Source organism: Malaclemys terrapin, chromosome 6 (assembly GCF_027887155.1).
Source record: "Malaclemys terrapin pileata isolate rMalTer1 chromosome 6, rMalTer1.hap1, whole genome shotgun sequence".
Lineage (NCBI taxonomy): Eukaryota > Metazoa > Chordata > Testudines > Emydidae > Malaclemys > Malaclemys terrapin.
The window spans coordinates 6,902,311-6,925,980 of record NC_071510.1 but is presented as its reverse complement, the minus strand read 5'-3'; the positions used below and the strand labels follow the sequence as shown (position 1 = coordinate 6,925,980).

The 23,670-nt window shown below is 44.3% G+C and overlaps 1 protein-coding gene across 1 annotated transcript in view; it reads left to right on the top strand.

Annotated features, from left to right (window-relative positions):
* The first annotated feature begins 14,693 nt into the window (after positions 1–14,693).
* The window catches only part of DNAH6 (dynein axonemal heavy chain 6), a 178,265-nt gene continuing 169,288 nt past the window's right edge, over positions 14,694–23,670 (top strand). Inside the window, exons 1-7 of the mRNA XM_054032513.1 lie at positions 14,694–14,944; positions 17,067–17,334; positions 17,580–17,714; positions 17,803–17,920; positions 19,934–20,078; positions 21,296–21,464; positions 22,542–22,658. Coding sequence (XP_053888488.1) covers positions 14,892–14,944; positions 17,067–17,334; positions 17,580–17,714; positions 17,803–17,920; positions 19,934–20,078; positions 21,296–21,464; positions 22,542–22,658 — 1,005 coding nt within the window. The 5' untranslated portion in view covers positions 14,694–14,891. The remainder of the gene's footprint in view (positions 14,945–17,066; positions 17,335–17,579; positions 17,715–17,802; positions 17,921–19,933; positions 20,079–21,295; positions 21,465–22,541; positions 22,659–23,670) is intronic.

Below are 23,670 nucleotides of genomic sequence, written 5' to 3'. Positions count from 1 at the left end.
CAGCACCTCAGAAAACTGGCTGCTAATATTCTCACTAAGTTAAAATAAGTAACACAACAAAATGCATCACCAACACTGCCATAGGCTGCATTAAACAGTCCTATTGCCAATGCATGCACAGTCACGCATTTGGTGTTGTTTGATGTGTTGAGCACAGTTGGCGCATGGCTTCTGAAAATGTGCCAGGTAATAGGTTTTGTGGTGTGGCTCGTTTTAACAGACTGGAATTTTTTTTAACAAAAGTGAAAACTTACGGAACTGCCTCCGTGTTTTCTTGTGCCTCAAGATAGTCTCTGACATGTCCAGAGGGCCCAAGACCTACATTTTACTCTGAAGGTATAAATGAGACTGAAGTGGTGTGTAAGCCTTGTCCTGAACGTCTGCACTGAGGTGAATCTCACTCCTTGTGGTTAATTATTTGAAAATGTAGCCCATAGGATTAACTTGCCCTATTAAGCAGATCAAGGTGCTAATGGCTATGAAAGGAATTAGAGCAGGAATGTTACAAGAAATCCCTCTGCTGAGCTTGAAAGGGAGTAGGTAGGACAGATGTTTGAACCAGCGCAGACCTCCAGTTGGGGCAGTATAGCCGTCCGAATGCAAAGAAGCCTAAAATTCAGGCTTCTGAGCTACCAAAAGATCCCAGAGAATCTGTAATGTCAGTGGATGTGCAGGTGAATGAGCCCTTGATGGTGTGGCTGATGTGGTTGGGACCTCTGATGCTGTTGCCAGAGTAGATATGGGGACAGAGTAGGCAACGAGGTTTGCTACAGGGATTGGTTCCCGGATTGGTGTTTCTGTGGTGCGGTGCGTGGTTGCTGGTGAGTATTTGCTTCAGGTTGGGGGGTTGTCTGTAAGCGAGGACTGGCCTGCCTCCCAAGGTCTGTGAGAGTGAGGGATCATTTTCCAGGATAGGTTGTAGATCATGGATAATGCGCTGGAGAGGTTTTAGCCGGGGGCTGTATGTGATGGCCAGTAGTGTTCTGTTATTGTCCTTGTTGGGCCTGTCCTATAGTAGGTGATTTCTGGGTACCCGTCTTGCTCTGTCAATCTGTTTCCTCACTTCCCCAGGTGGGTATTGTAGTTTTACGAATGCTTGATAAAGATCTTGTAGGTGTTTGTCTCTGTCTGAGGGGTTGGAGCAAATTCGGTTGTATCTTAGGGCTTGGCTGTAGACAATGGATCGTGTGATGTGTCTTGGATGGAAGCTGGAGGCATGTAGGTACATATAGCGGTCAGTAGGTTTCCGGTATAGGGTGGTGGTTATGTGACCATCACTTATTTGTACTGTAGTGTCCAGGAAGTGGATCTCTTGTGTGGACTGGTCCAGACTGAGGTTGATGGTGGGGTGGAAATTGTTGAAGTCCAGGTGGAATTCTTCAAGGGCCTCCTTTCCGTGGGTCCATATGATGAAGATGTCATCAATGTAGCGCAAGTAGAGGAGGGGCACTAGGGGACGAGAGCTGAGGAAGCGTTGTTCTAAGTCAGCCATAAAAATGTTGGCATACTGTGGGGCCATGCGGGTACCCATAGCAGTGCCACTAACTTGAAGGTATAAGTTGTCCCCAAATCTGAAGTGGTTGTGGGTGAGGACAAAGTCACAAAGCTCAGCCACCAGGCTTGCTGTGGCCTCATCAGGGATACTGTTTCTGACAGCTTGTAGTCCATCCTCATGTGGAATATTGGTATAAAGTGCTTCTACATCCATGGTGGCCAGGATGGTGTTTTCAGGAAGAACATCAATGCATTGTGGTTTCCTCAGGAAGTCGGTGGTGTCTCGAAGATAGCTGGGAGTGCTGGTAGCGCAGAGTCTGAGGAGAGAGTCCAAATAGCCAGATAATCCTGCTGTAAGAGTGCCAATGCCTGAGATGATGGGGTGTCCAGGGTTTCCAGGTATTTGTATTTGTGCATCTTTGAAACCTGGTCCATTAGATCCCCAATTAGCTGTGTCGTGCTTGCTTTTCTTTTTCTGCATTTAGGCGGGGGTGGGGGGATGAAACTGCTTTTCCTTTTCCTATCACCATTCCTCAAATACTGGGTCTGACTCTCATGGAGGGGGAGGGATCTGACAGATGATTTCTGAACGGTTGAGGTCGGCAATACCTGAGACTTTACTTTTGTTCTTTAATGAAGTGAACCACCAGCTAAGAAGGAACATTTGGATTCAAAGTACTTGTTTGCTCTTTGGGTGAAAACACACAATAGGCAACAGCTTTAGAGGCATGAACAGCTCACTGGGGAACCCCCCCCCCAACAGTGCAGAGTGTCCTTTGGGGCCTGCGATAGACCCCTGTGATTCTGGGCATCTGGAAGAGTCAGGGATACACTCAGATTGGATTATGGAGCAGTGTAGTTAAGGCTTCAACTAAATTTCTGTTTAAGGCTGAATTTTGCATCCTCTGAAATCCATAAAAACGGTCAAGTCAGTCTATACATTGGTAGGTATGGGGCTGGGGTAGAGTTTATGGTTAAACTCTGAAGTCTATTGAAACAGAGCATCGTAAAAAGGAGGCATTTGCACAGTTGTAAATGTTTTTTAACTAGGACTGTCAAGCGATCAAATTAATCACGATTAATTGCATGATTAAACAATAATAGAATACCATTTATTTAAATATTTTTGGATGTTTTCTCCATTTTCAAATATACTGATTTCAATTACCACACAGAATACAAAGTGTACAGTGCTCATTTTATACTTATTTTTGATTACAAGTATTTGCACTGTATAAAAACAAAAGAAATTGTATTTTTCAATTCACCTACTACAAGTGCTGTAGTACAATCTCTTTATCATGAAGTTGAACTTAGAAATCTAGAATTATGTAAAAAAATAACTGCATTCAAAAATAAAACAATGTAAAATTTTGGAGCCTGCAAGTCCACTTAGTCCTACTTCTCGTTCAGCCAATCGCTCAGACAAACAAGTTTCTTTATATTTGCAGAAGATAATGCTGCCTGCTTCTTGTTTACAAGGTCACTTGAAAGTGAGAACAGGCGTTCTCATGGCACTGTTGTAGCCGGTGATGCAAGATATTTACGTGCCAGATGCGCTAAAGAGTCACATGTCCCTCCATGCTTCAACCACCATTTCAGAGGACGTGCGTCCATGTTTATGATGGCTTCTGCTCAATAACAGTGCAAAGAGGTGCGGACAACGCATGTTTCATTTTCATCTCAGTCAGATGCCACCAGCAGAAGGTTGATTTTCTTTTTTGGTGGTTCGGGCTCTGTAGTTTCTGCATCAGAATGTTGGTCTTTTAAGACATCTGAAAGCATGTTTCGCACCTCGTCCCTCTCAGATTTTGGACAGGACTTCAGATTCTTAAACCTTGCGTCGAGTGCTGTAGCTATCTTTAGAAATCTCACATTGGTACCTTCTTTGCATTTTGTCAAATCTGCAGTGAAAGTGTTCTTAAAATGAACATGTGCTGGGTCATTATCCGAGACTCCTATAACATGAAATATATGGCAGAATGCAGGTAAAACAGAACAGGGGACATACAATTTTCCCCCAAGGAGTTCAGTCTTAAATTTAATTACTGTATTTTTTTTTTAAACGAGCGTCATCAGCATGGAAGCATGTCCTCTGGAATGGTGGACGAAGCATAAAGGGGCCTTAGCTTATTTGGCACCTAAATACCTTGCAAAACCAGCTACAACAGTGTCATGCGAACGCCTGTTCTCACTTTCAGGTAACATTGTACATAAGAAGTGGGTAGCATTAATCTCCCATAAATGTAAATAAACTTGTTTGTCTTAGCGACTGACTGAACAAGCAGTAGGACTGAGTGGACATGTAGGCTCTGAAGTTTTACATTGTTTTGTTTTTGAGTGCAGTTATGTAACAAAAAAAATTACATTTGTAAGTTGCACTTTCAGGACAAAGAGATTGCACTACAGTACTTGTATGAAGTGAATTGAAAAATACTCTTTCCTTTGTTTATCATTTTTGATTTCAGTTACAACACAGAATACTATGTGAAAATGTGGAAAAACATCCAAAATATTTAATACATTTCAATTGGTATTCTATTGTTTAACAGTGCGATTAAAACTGCCATTAATCATGATTAATTTTTTTAATTGTGATAAATTTGAGTTAATTGCATGAGTTAACTGCGATTAATTGACAGCCCTATTTTTAATTATTTTTTTGTTTGTGCAAAACTAAGCCTGTGGCAGGCGACATGACATTTATACCACAGACTCCTTTTGCTGGGAGCTAGTGCCTGGCATGAAAAACAAGGTCTAAAATTTGAAAAGTTCTTCGACCTTCATTTTGGAATGACAGAGTTGGCTGCCCTAGTGCAGGTGACCCAGGAATGGACTGGCAGTAGTGCGCACACACAGTGCTTAGCTGATCTGAACTCCTGACACCGCTGTAGCTACCAGCACTTCCCATTTAGTCTAACAGGCAGCCTGGAGGGGATAGGGAATGGGGAACTGGTGCTGGTGTCTCACGATCTCAGCTAAAAACTGGACTCCCGCTGCAGCTGCTCCAGACAGCAACCAGCTGCAGTTCACTGTCTGAGGGGCACAGTTGCGAGTATAACTCCTGAGGCAGCTTCAGGGACAGGTCGCCCTGGGGGGGGCAGTGAGAGAGGGCGTTAGATCCCTGAGCCTTTCACAAAAGTGACTCATACATCTGTGGATCACCCGCAGAGGGAGTGCTGGGCTGGCAATCACAGGTGCCTCCTCAGACAAGCACTGCCTGGGACGTTTCTTGGTGGGGGTCAGCTAGGGTGACCAGGCAGCCAGTGTAAAAAATTGGGACGGGGGGAGGGGGAGGGTAATAGGTGCCTATATAAGAAACCCCCCCCCAATCTGGGACTGTCCCTATAAAATCAGGACATCTGGTCACCCTAGGGCCAGCACTGGGATCATGGCTGATAAGGGGGCAGGGAGATTTTACCCTCTGGGACCCCTCACCTGTACGAGCCCTAGAGCGCTGAAACTGCCACGCTTCACAGGGTACCTTCTTCAGTGTTGGAGCTGCCCTCTGGCGTAGCCACCTGCTGCTTGCCCTCCCTGTTCACCACCCAACCTGCAGCTCTAGGGCATCCACGCATTGGGAGATTCCCCACCCTAGCAGCCTGAGGGGCATCTATCCATAGCCCCATGCTCCCCCCTCACCCCACCTTCCCCGCTGACATCCCTATACAGTCCCTGCAGGAGGCAATCCCTGCCTGCCCAGTATGCCACTGGCCTGGAGGGAAGTGATTCCTTGCCTCTTCATCAGCACCTGTCTGAGCAGCCTCCTGGAGCTCCTCAGACTCCACCCCCTTGCTGGCAAACTTGGTAGGTAGCTACTGGAGCCACCTACGTGAAACTGCCTCCATTGGTTTGCATTGTGCACGCCCAGGGAAATGGGCAAAATGAACAGGCAGCAGAACGTTAAGTAGGTACAAACTGGCCCCCACCATTCATGTTTACTAATCTAAGATGGTGTCAGGGATACGAATAAGGCACTGTTTGAGGTTGGAGAGCTTTCCAAGTTGACACTGTTCCTTTAAATCACTTTCCAGCTATAGCTAATCAGCTTTTTGTAGCTAAACCTGAACTTTTGCATGGCTACTACAACAAATAATCAGTAGTAAATTAGGGCAAACAGGCAACAACTGGAGAGACAGCAGCAGCAAACCTACACTGTGCCTTTTGAGAAGACCTTGATTGAGCTCTCTGGTATCACCTGAAAATTGGGGGGGGGGAGGAAGAGGGCAGAATAATTTGATAAAAACTCTTTTACGGTCACTGATACTAATTGAGTGATTCAAAACATTATGTACAACTAAATAATGTTTAACTTGGAGATAAGGCAAGGATCTTTCCAAGTATGCAGTATCCCTACATTGACACTAGGTGTTGCCCATGTACTTTAGAAGCAGAAAGCACATGATATTAGGGGCACATTGCATGCTGGCAAGGGTTTGGAGACTAATAGTCACTTGAATAAAAGGTATGTGGATGAGCTAGCACTATCTCTTTTAGAAACATTCCAAGAAGCATTTCAAAAAGGCACCTTCCCTGACTCACTTTATTTGACACCTGTTTTTCTTGTATTTAGCAGACTAACCTAACCCCTTCAGAAATGTGAATCTTATCTACAGAGAAAAAAGAAGAACAGGAGTACTTGTGGCACCTTAGAGACTAACAAATTTATTAGAGCATAAGCTTTCGTGGACTACAGCCCACTTCTTCGGATGCAGACTAACACGGCTGCTACTCTGAAACTTATCTACAGAGAGTACTTCTAAATTGTCATCTGAAAATATTTGCTAAATTGCTTAATAGATATACTGAAAGTAATCAGGGTGAGTTAAACTAAAATCAAACTAATATGACAAACGCGAGCAAACAGAAACATAAGAACTCAAATAAGCATTCAGGTCTCCAAACAGCCCACTTAAGCCTTGCTCTGCCTTTCCCTTATCCTTCTTTGGGGTGTCATGATTTATTTCAGCCATAAACTCTTTGGATCAGGGAGAAAGTTTGTAGTTATGGCACTGAACCAGGACACAGAAGGTCTAGATGCAGTTCCTGGCTCTGGCACAGATTTCTTGTATGACTTTGGTCAAGTCACTTTCTCACCTTCTTTAAAAAGGAGTTAATATTGCTTCAAGGATATACCCTTAAAGGTGTTCAGATACTAAGTTGATAGCTACATAAGTACCTAGATTGTGCTTAGCATATTTTAGCTGTTAAATAATAGATAAAAACCATCTGTATTTATGACAGGAAGTTTCACATGGGGTATTCAGTACTCTATTATATGCAATGGACTCAGAAGGAAATTAATTACTAATGTGCAATATTTGGCCATTGATTTCTTTTGAATATAGGCTAGATCACTCCCCCACACCTTGTCAGTGAAATCTACACATTCAGTTTATCTGCTAAAAATTCCAAACATTTCCCCCACTTCCCTTTTAAAGTCCTTTGGAGAGAATGGAACCACATGTGCTCTGGATTTCATCCTGACCAGCAGCAGGAGTCAGGCTGGCTGTTTCCCCATGAGACTGACTTAAAGACACCCCTGGCTTCCCACTCCCAACATGACAAGAAGCTCCTTCCACTCTGATCTCTCACCATGCAATCCCAGTCCTATCGATTTCCATGACAAGGAATACATTTTCTTCCTGATAAACTGAAATGTTTACACATGTGACTGTTTTGTTTTGTTTTGATGTGGAGTGGTACAGGAGTGCATATCAAATGAAATCAAATGAAATGCCTTGCATCTGAAGAAGTGAGGTTCTTACCCACGAAAGCTTATGCTCCCAGTACTTCTGTTAGTCTCAAAGGTGCCACAGGACCCTCTGTTACTTTTTAAATGAAATCACAGTGGTGCCAAACACAGCCTGTCTGAGAACTGTAATTCTAGAATTACACCCTCAGGGATGCTCCAGGCCTTCTATATATTCTATAATATATGAATTTCTGCAACTAACAGGCAAAACACCTCCAATATCTGCTCTCCCCACCCCCAGCAGCAAATTGAAGCAGAGATATGGGGTCCATGTCTCTTGGCCTATGTTATTACCGCCTCACTGTTGGTTTGGATCTCAGACAGGAAACCATCAGGATGCGGGATGTCTTTTGGCCTCCTGATGCTGCAGGGCTAAAATCCTCCTTTCCTTCGCAGAGCAAATGGGAAGGAGTGTGATGGCTGGTCCCACTCAGGCCAGCTCCAGAATCACACAAACCTTCGGCCAAATCCCCCCCGTTAGCCCGAAGAAATAAGGAGGATGGGAAGTTTCTTTTGGGATTCTTGGGCTAAATTAATCTATTTAATGTTTACAAAATAGCATTTAAAAAAAATCACCTTCGCAAACAGCTTCATTGTGTTCATTTGGATTGGGCGAGTTTGTCGCTCTCTTTCTTGGAGCCGACAAACCTCCACCAGAAAAGCAAAGGTGTCCCTGCAAACCAGGGGTCCCGCGTGGGCTCCAGGGGCCAGGCTTAGGCACCGGGCCGGGCTTTCCACAGCATCGAGGCACCTAAAGGTGCAGCTAGGAGCCCAGTGGGACTTTCAAAAGCCCCTAAGCGGGGGGGCAGCGACCTCCCCCCAGGCACGTCTGACAATCCCACTGGCTCCAACTTTAGGGCCCAAAGACCTTTAAAGCCCGGCCCGGCTCGAGCAGCCCCCACGTGCTGGGAGCGGCCCCTGCTAGCGGCACTGGGGTGAGCCGGGGGCCGCAGCCTGCATGCAAATGACCTACGTAATACATGCAAATATCACCCCGCGTTATGCCAACAGCGGCCTCGGCCAGGTCAGTGAGCGGCGCGCGCGGCGGGCAGGTGGTTTGACTCCCCCCAGCGCGCGGCGGGCGGGCGGGGCCGCCATGGGTTGAGGCGAGCGGGCTCCCGTTACCGTAGCGACCGCTCGCCCCGCCCCGGCCTGCGCGGGGGCAGCTGGGGCTGAGGCGTCGGGGCTGTTGCCGGGCGACCGGGCGCTCGCTGGGACCGGAGCCGCGAGTCTGGGGAGAGAGCGAGTGAGTGAAATGCCGCCTCCCGGCGCCAGCGGCTGGGACCCCCGGGAGCCCCCTCGGCGGGACCCCCCCCGCATCCTCCTCCCTGTATCCCCCCGCCCGGGACCCCCCCCACATCCCCCGCCCGGGACCTCCCCGGGACCCCCCCTGCATCCCCCGCCCGCCCCGGGACCCCCTCCACCCCCCGGCTGAGATCCTCCTGCATCTCCCAGCCCTGGACTCCCCTCTGCATCCCCCCGCTCGGGACCTTCCCGGGACCCTCCCCACATCCCCTTGTCCGCCCTGGGACCCCCCTGCATCCCTCGCCCGCTCCGGGACCCCCCCCCCGCATCCTCCCCCCTGCATCCCCCCGCTCGGGACCTTCCTGGGACCCTCCCCGCATCCCCCCGTCCGCCCTGGGACCCCCCTGCATCCCTCGCCCGCCCCAGGACCCCCCCCTGCATCTCCCCGCCCGGGATCTCCCCGGGACCCCCCTGCATCCCCTGCCCGCCCCGGGACACCCCCCCCCGCATCCTCCCCCCTGCAGCTCCCTGCCCGGGACCTCCCCGGGACCCCCCCTGCATCTCCCCGCCCGGGACCTCCCCGGGATCCCCCCTGCATCTCCTCGCCCACCCCGGGAACCCCCACGCATCCTCCCCCCTGCATCCCCCCGCCCGGAACCTCCCCGGGACCCCCCCTGCATCCCCTCACCCACCCCGGGACCCCCCCCCGCATCCTCCCCCCTGCATCCCCCCGCCCGGAACCTCCCCGGGGGACCCCCTGCATCCCCCTGCCCACCCCGGGACCCCCCTGCATCCCTCCGCCCGGGACCCCACCTGCATCCTCCGCCCACCCTGGATACCCCCCTGCCTGCATCCCCCCGCCCCCTGGCTGGGATCCTCCTACATCTCCCGGCCCTGGACTCCCCTCTGCATCCCCCCTCCCGGGAATCCCCTGCATCCCTCTGCCCCCTGCTAGAAACCCTCCCTGCATCCTCCCGGACCCCTTGAGACTCCCCCTGCATTCCTTGGATGGGCCTCCCCCCTGCATTCCCCATCCAGCCGGAACCCCCCCTACATCTCCCGACCGGGACTGACCGGGACACCCCCTGAGTACTCCGGCCGGGACCCCCAGCTGGGACCCCACCTGCATCTCCTCGGCTGGGACCCCCCTACATCCTCCCAGTCCCGGCCAGGACCCCCCCCCCCGCATCTCTCCCCCCGAGACCCTTCTGCATCTCCCTGCCCGGGACCCCCCCCCGCATCTCCCCATTCCCCAACCGGGAGCCCCCAGGGCACCCCCTGCATCCCCCCACCCGGGATCCCCCTGCATCCGCTGGGCCCAAGTAGCTAAACAATATTTGGGGTCTTGCTGGGTTGTTTCTGAGAGCAGGAGAAATTGATTATATGAAGCAGGTATTGCTTTGGTGCAAACCTGTGTATTTACAAAGAATGTACATAAAGTCCAATTTTTCTGACCACAGTAGGAACAAACAATAGCAGGGAGTTTCCTTGCTCACAGTTTCCAAGCCTGCCTCTCTAGCAAGTCCTGTGCCCCCAGGAGCTCTGTCCCTCTGAGGGTTTCTCTCACAGCTGCTTCTCTCATTGTCTGCTGGCTTTCTGCCTCTCTCAGGCACACAGCTTGTCAAGTGCGTCTGTGGATTCACCAGTCCCAGGGAAACCCCTCAGACCATGCAGCTTAGCCGTACTCAGCTTCTCCAAGCAGCTCCTTGGACAGTAGTTCCTATTGACTCCAGCTATTTTACATTAAAAATGGGCTTAATTGCTCCTCCCATTTAGCATGAAGGAAGGGGGGTTAGTATACCTATCAATTTTAACCAGGTCTGTGATTCAGGGAAGCTATTAATACCTTCTTCCAGCATAGCATCATTATTATTACAGGTATAATGCTACAGGTGTGCATGGTGCTTCATTTGTGTAATCCCCATACCAGGTTGGTGGTAAATCCTGCGTTTCAAGAGGACCATACCTTCCCTCTTCCTCCTCTGCTCTATTTGAACAAAGGAGAGAAGTTTCTAGTACTTGCCGAAGAGAAAATTAAGGTGGAATTCCTGGCTTCCTCTACCCTGATATAACGCTGTCCTCGGGAGCCAAAAAAATCTGACCGTGTTATAGGTGAAACTGCGTTATATCAAACTTGCTTTGATCTGCCGGAGTGTTCAGCCCCCCCCCCCGGAGCATTGCTTTACCACGTTATATCCGAATTCTTGTTATATCAGGTCATGTTATATCGGGGTAGCGGTGTATTCCCAGCAGGAAATGAACAGCTGCCACTCTTAATACAGTTTTCTTTAATGAGAGCTAATGTATTGGGGGCAGGGGAGGGGAGGGAAGGGAGTGGTAAAGAAAACTTTCCCACCACTACTAGAGGTGAAGAATTTGATTTTTTTCCAAGATAGGACATCTCTTGTTATAGTGAAACTGATTTATAAATTGCTATGTATTTCTCCTGAAGGGTAATAGTGCAGAATTGAAATCCGACTCTTCTTCTTCCTAAGTTTTAACTTTTAAAATAAATGTGTAGGGTTTCCAGTTCTTGTGCTGTCTCCACTCTGGTAAAATCCATGGAAAACAGAACAATTTGAATTTGCGTAGGACTGAGGTTCTTAACTGTGTTATATTTGCAGTACCAAAACTATAGACACTTTTCTCTTTCCACCTCATTTCTTTTGTGTCCATATTTCAGATGTCTTGAAGCTGGCTAGGTGGAGTGCTGGAAGTGGGACAAAGGCTGTGGTCTGAGGGAGTGAAAAGAATGCTGTTTGCTTTATGCGGTCCTGCTCACACCTCCACAGAACTGATGGGTGGGGAGGAGGTTAGACCAAAAAGATAGTGCCCCTGAATGCATAGAGCCCTGCAAATCTGCGGATATCCGCTTTATATCTGTGGACCATGTTTGTGGATCGCAGATCAGACGCGGATACAAATTTTGTATCTGCACAGGGATCTATGAATGCATTCCAGCTCTATTCAGTTCCCTCCGGGCTCTTGGCAGCCACATCGCCTGCTGCAAGGGAGTTTGAGTGAGTTAATATCAATTAGCTACTGGTGATGACTCATTAATTTATTTATGTAATCCCTGCTGAGGTTTGGGTAGGAGAGAAACATGTTGCCATGGCCTCAGTCTTGTTCCTCCTCTTGTCCAACACCTTCCCACCATCAGATCCTAATATCTTGGACCTGCCAAGGGTGGTCTTCTGGTGGACCAGGAGATAAATAATGTAGGCGTGGCGGTCTGCCCCTCAACCCCCCTGCCCTTGATCTTCTTGAGGAGTAAGGGGGAGGCTCTTAATAGCTACATAATTTAATTAGAATAATTCCAAGAGCCCTATACAAATGTATCTGACTGATAAAGAAGAGGAAAGATTTGGAGAGGAAGAAAATTGTAAAATTAGAGGTACACGTTGCCCCTCCACTTTCTAACATCTCTCCCTTTTCCTCCTGAAACTATTGGATATGTCTTTCAGCTAAACACATTCTCAAAATGCTTTGATGCTCACTCACTGCTGTTGTATGTAATGTAACAACCAGATTAGTATCTGCCCTATTATTTTAATATAGTTTGTTACAAATATTTTTCTTTTCTTTTTTGGGATAGTTGGTTAACATCTGGGCATTTTAAATTCTCCAAGAAAATGGATGTAGATTTGTAATACCCTCCTTTGTTTTACTTTAAAAATTATGTATGTTTCATTTTTAGGTAACTATGTCTAAGAAGCTGTCGTTGCCTTCTTTAACTACATCATCATCCTCTGTAAATGGCAGAAACAATGAATATACAAGTGCAGAACTTCCTGCTTCAATCACTAATACCAGTAAGCTGAGGGAAAGACTAGTTTGTATGGCTCCAAAACAGATAGCAGCAAATCCTCAAGGTCTTAAATTCATACATAGCACAAAATCGCAAGAAAGAACAAGAAAGAGACAGCAAGCCATAAAACTGGAACCTTTGGTATGTTTAAGAGAAATACGATATTTAAACTGATCTGTAAATGGGAGCTATTATATTTACAGTATAATAAAATGTTGTCCCATAGTCATTAACTGTAGTAAGATGTATATGCCAATTCTTCTAAAAAACTAGAAATGCAGGCCCAGATCCTCAGCTGATGCAAACTTGTAGCTTAACTGAAGTCCCTGGCACTGTAGTGATTTACACCAGCTGAGGGTCTGACCTGCAGCTTTTCATATAGGTAATATTAAGTAATACGTGAAGCACAACAGCTTTCTTTAGGTTTTTTTTTTTTTGAAAGAACATCTTCAACTAATTAAAATGCTGATTAGCAAAGGTATTTTCAGTCCAAGTTTATATGCTGAGAGGAAGAACCAGGACACCAGAAAAAGCTAATTTCCACACAGTCCCCATTTGGTGTTGCAGGCAGAGGAACATTGTGACATCATAAGGTAACTCTGCTAGTCATCACTCACTCACTCCAGTTCAATTGCATACTTTAACCCCATTGTTTGAGTCAGCAAATGAAACTGCAGGTCAGGACTGAGTTGGTGGGTACAGGGGGCTCAGGATTGGGATAGCAGGTCTGCTTCCGGTCAGGAGCTCTATACGTTGAATAGGCATGAGGCTGCAGATTTGTTTCATGGCTCCCTCCACACTATACCTGGCTCAGGCAAGATCATTGACGTTTGCCCAGTCAACAGTTCCAGTTCATCTAAACGGTGCCCATTTGGGGCTGCAGTGAAACTCTTCTGCCTACAGCAGGAAACGGGCAGTCAAGGGGAGAGATGACCAAGACAGGCAGCAGTTTTAGGGTTAGGGTTTAAAGGTACGGTTAGGGATAGTGGAGAATATGAATGCTGACCGGCTAAGTTACTTCTCATGTCACAGTGGTACTACTCAGGGTTCTCTGCCTGCGGCACCAAATTGATACTGTCAAGGGGAAGTTGTTATTGATATGAAATTGATAAAACAATGAAGAGGAGGAGTGGTTTAGGTGAATGAACAATACATTTTAGCTTTAGTGTCAGTATCCTGTAACATTGCACATTCATGTTCCTGCCATTCCTACCACCTGCCAGCGCAGCAGCGAAGCACGCAACTCTCTGATATAAGACTATGCAATTTTACTTTTGGATTCCTTTCCTTCAAATTAATCATTAACTTCCTCTATTTTTTTGTATTTTTTTTCTCCCCCAAGCCTGTGCTAAAGGTATATCAGCATCATAAACAGCCTGAATACATCTATCAAAAGAACAGAGAGCGTTTATTAGCTTGTGGATTACTGCAGCCTTCTCCCTCAGCAGATAAAAGAAAACGGTCTGCTTCCATGGAACCGATGGCATCCTATGCTCTTTTAGCTGAGCTTCCAGAGCATGTAAGAGAAAAGCAGATATTGAATAGTGACCCTGATCATGAACTGTTACGGACCCCCACTCCTGTACTTCTCATTCTGTTGAAATCAGTGGAGTTTCTGTGTAAGGAAGGAGTGCAGCCTTTTAACATGAGATAATTACATTGGCCCAGGTTGATCCTTTCAGAGAAATCTGTGGGAGATAGCCTCAGGGAGAGGGAGACAAGTTTTCCTTTGAAGGGGCTGCGAGAGACCCTATGGAGTTTGAAAAGGTGAAGGCTCCCAACCCCACAGGTCTCCAGGGATGACACCTCTGCTCTTCCCTGCCCCATCCCCTTCCAGAACTTACAAAGATGGGAGCTGCCTGCCTTTAGCCATGGAAATCTGTCTGACCCACAAGGAGCAGTGTCATGGAGCTTGGCCAGTCCCATGTTATGACTCCACAGCCCTTCACTGTACTTCTGAGATTACTTGAAAACTCAAAAAGGGTGATCACTTTTGGCCAGTCTTCATCAGGATGAAAAGAACCGGTATATAGAACAGTGCTAGTAAGGTAGAGGCAGCAAACTCTGACGCAGGCTTTAACAATAAGAAAGAATACTTGTATTTCTTCTGTTCATGGCTTTGCCCTTACAAGTATCTTTATTGAGAACTATATCCGACAATAGCCTGGATATTCCTTTTCTTAATGGATTGCTTCCTTCTTTTCTTTCCCCCCAAATTCATTTCCCTGGGCTCTGATTTTATATTTAAATATTAATTTTGCAATTGCTAATATCCTTGAACTAAGAAAGTTATAAAAGGGCATTGTCATGACATAAGGATATTTTGCCATGTCTGATGTATTTTTTCTGTAAACTGATATCTAATTTTGCTTTTATTTTAAGGTACAGCAGCAAAGCCCCAGTAAGGTACTAACTCCTACTCCTCCCAAACAGCTCCGTACTGCTCTAAAGCCAAGAGCCTGTAAACCTTCCACCTCTCCACCTTCTTATGTTTTTAATGAAACAGAAGATGTAATTAAAGCTAACATTACAGATCCTCTGAAAATCATTAAAATAATATGTGAAAACAAAAATCTTGGATTCCTGTACATGACTCCAGCAGTTCCTAAGTCATCCATTAAATACGATACTTTTAATTTGAAGTGAGTTATTTTTTTCAAGCTGTTTATTCAGATTATGCATCGAAACTTATTGTTAAAGTTTATAACGAGCAATGTTGATGTATTATCTACTTTTTAATGCTGGCTAATTGTCTTGTGTTTAATTTTCCCCTTTATATTTTACCATTTAATTCTTTGAAAATAGTTGATATTGGAACTGTTACTTTTTAAGAAAGTTGCTTCATATTTTTAATATAACTATAATTGGATATAAAAATAAAGTAGGACTATATTCTTTAGAGGTTATCAATATAACATGAAGTGTGCTAGATAAAGAGATGAGCACCTGTTTCAGGAGTGTTGTCAAGCACAAGGCCAAGAAGTGCATATCTTAATGACAATCTGGCTGCAGAGTATGAGTGATGTATTGGTCCAGGTAAATTGGTATATACCTGCTGAGGATCTAGTCCTTTATCTGGTACCAGTAATATGGTAGATACAAGGAAACCATTAAGGACGAGAACAGCCATCTTGCCACAAATAGTATCTCCTGTTAATCACAGAGAGGGTACTTCCTCCAGTAAAGCTAATAAAGGCACCATGAGTTGGAAGAAATTTCAAGAGGTGCCAGATCATCTGGCTAAAGGCAGAAAGATTGAGACAAACAAGCAAAAACAGAGTCAGAAGGAGATAGATAAAACGGTAGAGGAGAAAGTTGGGTCAAATCACTGTGCTAATGGTAATATTTTAATTTCTGGATTCTGTGGCTCCTTGTGCTAACGTTACTATGAGTAGGGTGACCAGATGTCCCGATTTTATAGGGACAGTCCCGATGTTTGAGGCTTTTTCTTATATAGAAGCCTATTACCCCCGTCACGATTTTTCACACTTGCTGTCTGGTCACCCTACTATGGAGGCAGGCCACTGTACCTCAGGTGTGATGGGAGAGCTTTATATTATTCTGCAGAAATCCTTTTGGCTGATTTTAAAGAATGCTATTGAAAAACTTGGAAAAGGAGTCATGTGCAGTTCTTCTCAGTAGGATGGTGGCTGTGATGCTGAATCAGAACTGAAACATTGATGGATTGCCCTTTAATACTCTGGTCTGAAACTAAATGATGCTGCAACATCCCTAACCTCTCACCAGAAATTGGGAATAAAAAAAAACAAAGAACTCACTAACCTGTGTGCTGCCTAGAGAATTGATGCTAAATTAAGCAAACATTCTAATTCCAGTTTCAGATCACTGAATCCACAGAATTCTGAGCGTGTAAGAATGTACTGAATGCAATGTCCATGTGACAAAATCATCTTGGGGCCATATCAAAACATGTCCAGACCAATTGGCAACATTTGTGTAACTCTTTAGATGCCATACTCACTGCTGACCTAGGTCTTGGACCATCCATCCCATAAATAAATGCATCACGGGTGTGCGTTGAAAATGTGATGTTACTGTGGCATTCACAATGTTGTTGAGGCCTTTCTGTGAGGAAATGAACGTCTCTTGAGTAATGAGTGAATGATGTTGCACTGTTAGTGGCTAAGTGATCATTGGGCTTGGGAAAAGACTAAAGTTAAAGCCAGAGACTACAGAGCTTGCTATCCAGCCAAACCTCTAGGGGATACATAATTCATGTCCCACTACACAAGTGGGATTGTGGAGGATGAAATTGACCTCCCTTGTACGTCTGAAGGCAGGGTACAAGGTTGAAGACTAGACGATTTATGGCTACTTTTCGAGGACTCGGTCCTGCAAGGTGTTGAGCATGCTTTTCCAATCCAGAAAAGCACTTTCGTATGTACTTATTTTAAGCATGCGCATAGCCCTATTAAAGGAAAAGGGACTATCAGTTGATCAAAGTTAAGGTCCCATGCTGATTAGTGATGTCATAAGTGCTGCAGCCTTAGCTGCTGCTCTCTCTTTGCCTCTTGGAGAGTTACTCCAGTTTTAAAGTGATGTTACAGTGGAGAATCAGGCCCTAAAAGTGGGAGCTGAAAAGACAACTGAGAACAGATTTTTGGCTCCTGCTGCAGCTTGTGGCACGATGCAGTCACAAAGCCATCTTAATGGGCCTACCTCCTTAGGTTTTTTTATAGATTTTACTGGAGATCAGTGAATTCATTTGTATCCTATTAAAATCAACTTTGCATTTATTTTTAGAATTGTAAACTATGACTGCATCAACAAAAATGACTACTACACCATTAGCCAGAAAGCAGTTATCCACACATGTGATGGAGAAGTTGAATTCATGCAGCTAGATCGCTGGGAGCAGGAATATCTGTATCACAAAACATTTACTAAGATTCCCATATTTGCTATCTTTTGCAAACTGAAGTCCTTTACAGAGTGGAGGAAAAATGTCCGTGCCAAGAAAATCAGTGCGTGCCGTAAAGCTTTGCAGGAGAACTTGTTCATCGTTAATGCTGTACGTATTTGCTAATGATGGTATTTCTGAAGGAAGTAGAAAGCTAATGTCATTGCTAAAATAGGGATGCGTCCTCTCAAATGGAGTTCTGGCCTAACGTATTTTCAACTAGTAGGAATCCTGTACTGTCTTACCAAACATAAAATCAGATACTAATGTGATTTTCAAAAAGTCGTAAATCTAAGCCTTTGTTTGGATTTTAATTTGTAAATATCTCTTGATAAACTATTCTTATTATTTGGCAGTCCTTGCGGCCTGCAGTGCTTAATGTTCAAGAAATGTGTTACCGAATCAGTGACATGGGGCTTTGTCGTATTGAGAAAGGTTACACGTACACCCTGGAGGAATTTAGAAGCACTCAGTTCAAACAACTGGATGAGGTGAGCTGTTTTCATTGGTTCCAAGTTCCTGACATGTTCTTTTAGAGATTAGGTTTACATGGTTCTTTATGCGTACTATCATTTTCAGGTGGCAAGCCGTCTAGCAGAGTTCAGGGAGCTAGCGAAAGAAGTTGTTAGAAGTGCTTGTCGAACTGCCCTGCTTGAATCTGGATTCACTCCTGATGATTATTTTTATGGACCAGGCAGTACAGGTATGAAAAGAAACTAAACCTTTAGGAAATGACTGCAGGACATGTGGATCTTTACTGTGCATTTTCTCCTATATGCCGGGCCACTGAACTGTTTCTTGAATGAGTCTAGTATTTTCCCCTTAATCTGGTAGGCATGGGGTTATAATTTTGAATATGTATTCTATTGTGGAAAAGGTGCATCTTTTAGGATTCTCTTCTTCCATGTCTATTTATAGTCCATTTGATAATAAATAATGTCTAACAATTCCCATAAGAGGCCACCTCAAAAACTATAATGTTAGCATCCAGCTTTGACTGTTTGGGTTAGGCCTCCATAAACAATTGATTCATAGATTCTTATGATTCATAGATTCTAGGACTGGACGGGACCTCGAGAGGTCATCGAGTCCAGTCCACTGCCCTCATGGCAGGACCAAATACCGTCTAGACCATCCCTGATAGACATTTATCTAACCTACTCTTAAATATCTCCAGAGATGGAGATTCCACAACCTCCCTAGGCAATTTATTCCAGTGTTTAACCACCCTGACAGGAACTTTTTCCTAATGTCCAACCTAAAGCTCCCTTGCTGCAGTTTAAGCCCATTGCTTCTTGTTCTATCCTTAGAGGCTAAGGTGAACAAGTTTATTCCCTCCTCCTTATGACACCCTTTTAGATACCTGAAAACTGCTATCATGTCCCCTCTCAGTCTTCTCTTTTCCAGAACTTGCGTTCTGTTCAAAATGAGGAGGAACACGGGCTCATTCTGATCTCCAGTGGCAGGAAGTTCTATAGCTGAACCTTAACCCCGTGAGCCCGAGTCGGCTGACTTTGGCCAGCCATGGCCATACCACAGGTCTTTTGTTCCAGTGTAAATATACCCTGAGTGCGCTGCACCACTAAAATATGTGCTTAATTGTAGCATATGAGTAGTCCCATTGAAGTCAATAGGGCTACGGACATGCTTAAATACTTTACTGGATTGGGGCCTAAATCAAGAAGAGAACCGTAACAATCAGTCATATACATATTTTCCACTTTGACCTCCATTAGATCCCAGTATGTAAACTGATAAAGGTGCACTCAGGATTTTATTAATAGGCTCATCAGTTTTAAACCCAAATGTGTGAGTAATTTTTTAAAAAGCAAAAACTATTTTAAAAGGACTACTTGTTTAAGTGCTATGCATATTGCCAAAACCTCAGCTGATGCAAATCAGTGTTGCTCCATTGGCTTCCACAGCATTATACTGGTTTACACCAGTTAAGGATCTTGCCCATACTGTAAAATATTTTTTGTAAAAAAATTTGTTTACTTGTCTATAATGTATATATTTTAAATTATTTAATTAGAAAAGAATAAGAAGTCTGAAGTACTTGTTGAAATGCTCTCCATTTGCTGCTGCTGACATTGCTACTTCAGGATGTTTAAGGGATGTTCTTTGGCTTGTTACTGTAAGGTTTTAAATTTAGTGGTGGGGTATGGCAGTTGATTGGATCTCCTTGCTATCTTCTGCTCCTCATTACCTCTGGAGCTGCTTGGGCCCAGTTGTCATAGAGCTACCCAGAAATCTGCAGTGTACATTTAAATATTTATGTTCGCTATACCTTGTTTGTGTTACCTAAACAGACGGAACTGGGCCCCAGCGAGTCTAACACTGGTCCTGCTTGGCAGCCCCCCTGAAACCTGCTCGCAGTCCCCCAGAGGGCCCCGGACCCGTGGTTGGGAACCACTGATCTACAGGGTTTGGGAATTGAGCTCTCTGCTTTCTCTGCAGGGGTTGGGATGAATGGGGGATTTCCTATGAACCCTTCCATCGGGGAATTTCTGCACAGTTTCCCTGGTGGAGTTTCTTGGGTACTGTGCTGTATTTTTCCTCCCCCCGCCCCCCAAAATGCCCTTTGCTTTTGACTCAACTCAGACTGAATTGTTTTAGTGATAGTTTTATGTAACTGTAGAATTTTCAGTTACACATGCCGTTGTACTTGCAATATTTTCATTAACGTGTTTGCATATCTTCCATACAGAACAGGTAACTATGGTAACTGGATTAGCTGCTTCAAGTCTCCTTGTTGTTCCTCATTATGAAAGAGAACTTTATGGAGAAACAGCTGAGAAAATGACTTACACAGAACAGGCCAATAAAAGGTCTCATTGTAGAAGGTTAACATGGTTAGTGTCTGTAGCAAAAGTTGTTCTTATGCTTTCGTCTCACATAATCACATAATAGTTAAAATTATACAATGCAGTGTTCCTTACAAACAATGCATTAGTATATGTTGGTCTGATCATAAGCAAATAATAACTGCATACCAGATCAAGTCTATCAGTTCTTCTAATATATGGAAGGACCAAGTATCAAATGCTTCAGTGCATGTTGTTGGTGCTTAATAAATAACATCTCAAATAATATAATCATAAGAGCCAGATTAAAAAAAAAGGCAAAAAACCTCACAAGGCATCCAGCCAGTATTGCAGTGCTGTAAATAGGATGGGGAGTGGAAATCTGTCCTGATTCCTACAGGCAATCATCTTAGGTTTCACTTTTACAATCAAATTCTAGAGTTGCCTGACAAAACTATCAGTTTTTGTAAATGCCACTTTTAGCATTTATGTCAGTGCTGTTCGGTGACTCAGCTAATAAGGGCTGATCCTTGAGAAAAAGTTAAGATGTCTTAAGAAGTTAATAAAAAGCCCAGTTATACTGCCTGACTTTGAAAGATTCCTATTTTTTATTATGGCAGAACATCCCTGCAGTTGAGGCTCTGTTGCTGAATTCACATAATAACATTTGTTTCTTGAAGTAACATTCCATTTTTCTAGATGAAACCAAGTTATCACTTGTGTAAATACTGCTGGACCAGATTTGCCAGTACATTCCATCAGCTTTCCGCGAGTGTGGCGATACAAAACCTAAACCCAGAGCAGCACAAAGCAGCTCCAATGCACTGGTGAATCTGGCTCACTCATCTTTGTCATAAGCTGTTTCGAGTTTGATATGAAATGTGAAGTAATTCAGAGTTTGGTCTATTATTTGTTCTGAAAGTCTATCACAAAACCATCTCTCAAAGTTCTTTTCTTCTGTATATTTATGCCTGCTGTGCATATTAGAGTAAAGATATTTTTCTGCTTTCTGTTGGAGAATTGTTGGCCCAAATCCTGAAATCCTTACTCATTTTTTACTCTGTTTTTACACAGGCAAAAAAGTTCCAGTAAGGTTAATAGGAATTTTGCCTGAGTAAGGAATGAGTGAGGACTTTAGGAATCAGCTCTTTGAAAGTATAATATACAGTACACTTTTCCATAAAAATCAAACGCTCTTATCACAGAGACTTGTGGTATTCACAGAAAGTGACAAAGTATTGCGCTTCCTTCTTCTGTCCCTCAAGCTTTATCCGTCTTGCTGACTACCTAATAGTGAACACTATGCATGTCCTGGCAGTAAAATCAGTCACTACTCTTTTGAACTACCTTTCTGATAAGTTGAAAAGGACACCTGCTGCAGATGTCATACAGAAGTGGAATACAGAGGAAAAAATTGAAGTCTCTGAAAAAAAGGTAATTGTGTTTCAATGAAAACTGAGGCCAAGTTTTTAAAAAATGAGTGCATAAAATCCCTTTAGTCCATAATGAGGCATATAAATAAATGGTGTGATTTCAAAAGTGCTGAGTACTCAGCAAGACCAATGACTGCAATCTTAGCCTACATGTAGCATAGTTTTCTGTTTATAGGTTGGTTTAAAAATGAAGCTTAGAGGAAATTTTTGTTAGGAAAGTTTAAATTCTTGCATTATTCTCATTAAGAGGTGGATCTATGCTGATTATCATTTTCTTAGAAAGAGCTTCAACTTCCATTGTCCTGCAAAAGTTACTGTTAGTAAAGTAGTGCACTGTTACGTGTAATCTATGGCTGCTATAGTATTTACAGTGCAGTAAAGAAACAAAAAATACACGTTTGTAATCCTACTTTCCCTCCGCATCCCTTTTGCAAGCCATATGTGCCAAATTGGCCTTTGCAAAGAAACTTACATTTAAATTCCTAGAACTGGAAAAATTCCTGTATATCTGAATTGAGATCTCCGACTTTAAATGGGATTTCTCTTCTTCCAGACTTTTTCTTTAGTGCCCCGTTTACCCTTTAATATATTCACAAATTCTCGGCCTTTGATATGGTACCAAGGAGCAAAAGCATGCACTTACATGTATATATGGAGGCAAATTTCTGATCTGTAGCAAGGGGTGCAAAAATTGCTGCTATCTGACAAGGGCTTGATTCTGATCTTGCTTACCACAGTTTTACACTGATGTAATTCTATCGACTTTGACAGAGTTAATCTTTATTTATACCCAATTTAATTGAGATCAGAAGAATCTGTCTTTGCAAGTTTGTTCACAAAGAGTTTAAGGCCTGGTTTGGCTCCCGTTGAAGTAATGGAAATTTTGCCTTTGATTTCAGTGAATCCAGGATTGGCCCCTGACATTTATTTGTTGTATCAGACTTTTTCATTCTTCTTTTGTCTGCTTAAAAGAAATGTGCAGGGTCATAGAGAAAAAGTGATGTTTATTTTTCAACCAAGATTTTTAAAAATGTCCTGATCTTTTGAAATTTGTATTGTTTTGGTTTCATTGTTTCAGGCTGTGTCAGGGACTGCAGGGCAGGATGAAGAAGAATCATTTCTGCCCATGTTTCTTACAGAGTTAATTTTGGAGATCCATGCATTGTTGTTTGCACCATCTTTGGATGACTTCCAGGTCTGTTGTAAGAAAGTATCAACTTATCTTTTCGTTGCATGTTTTAATCAGTTTCACTGAACAGAAATGTCAGGATTGTGGGCCAGACTCACTGGTTTGCCCTGCTTGTTTTTATGGAGTCCAGAGACACAAAGCAGCTGCAAATCTTGTTTTGCTGCCTGGTCACTAGAGTGGTGCAAAATAGCTTTAGCCTCCTAGTGAATCCATCCCTGTATGTTTGGGATCCACGGCTCTCTCGCTATGAAAATGGAACTGATTGTGTGCTTTGAATCTCAAAGATACCTGTATGCATTAGGGATTCATCCCACACTCACAGGTGACATCTCACATTTGTACATACTCTCTACCTGATCGTCTCCCCCTGCTGCCCTTTGGAATACAGACCGCTGCCTAATACAGTAGCCACTCAGGGGATGTCTACGCTGCAGCTGGGAGTGAGCCTCCCAGCCCAGGTAGACAAACGTGGGCTTGTGGAGCTCACAATAGTGCACTAAAAAAGAGCTGTGTGAACACTGCAGCACTGGCAGAGGCTTGGATCCCGTGGGTAGGATGGGCTTGAACTTGGGTGGCTAGCCCAGGTCTCTGCAAGTGCCTCAACCTGCACATAGCTATTTTTAATGCAGTAGCACAAGCCGGCTACTGCATTAAACTGTCTACCTGGGCTAACTGAGTCCGCATAGCTTTCGTCAGCTCTTCCTCCACATCCAATGGTGCAACAGTGATATTCTGCATCAGCTGTAGGTGGGAACAAGCTCTTCTCTACAAGAAGAGTGTCTTCTGGCTCCTACTGTATCTTTTGTAGTGGGGAATGATGGTTTCCTCTGGGTTCTCCCTGTTTGCTCTTCCTATGAGGCTCCATCTAGTATCTTATCTGGCAAGAGCAGTATTTAGCAGGTTGCCTCTCCACTACTCCCCATTCCTGCTGGTCTGGAAGTGAGACATATTGATAGTCTGCCGTAGACCTTTGCATGCGTATGAATGCACTATATTTTGGAAATGTTTCACACCTAAT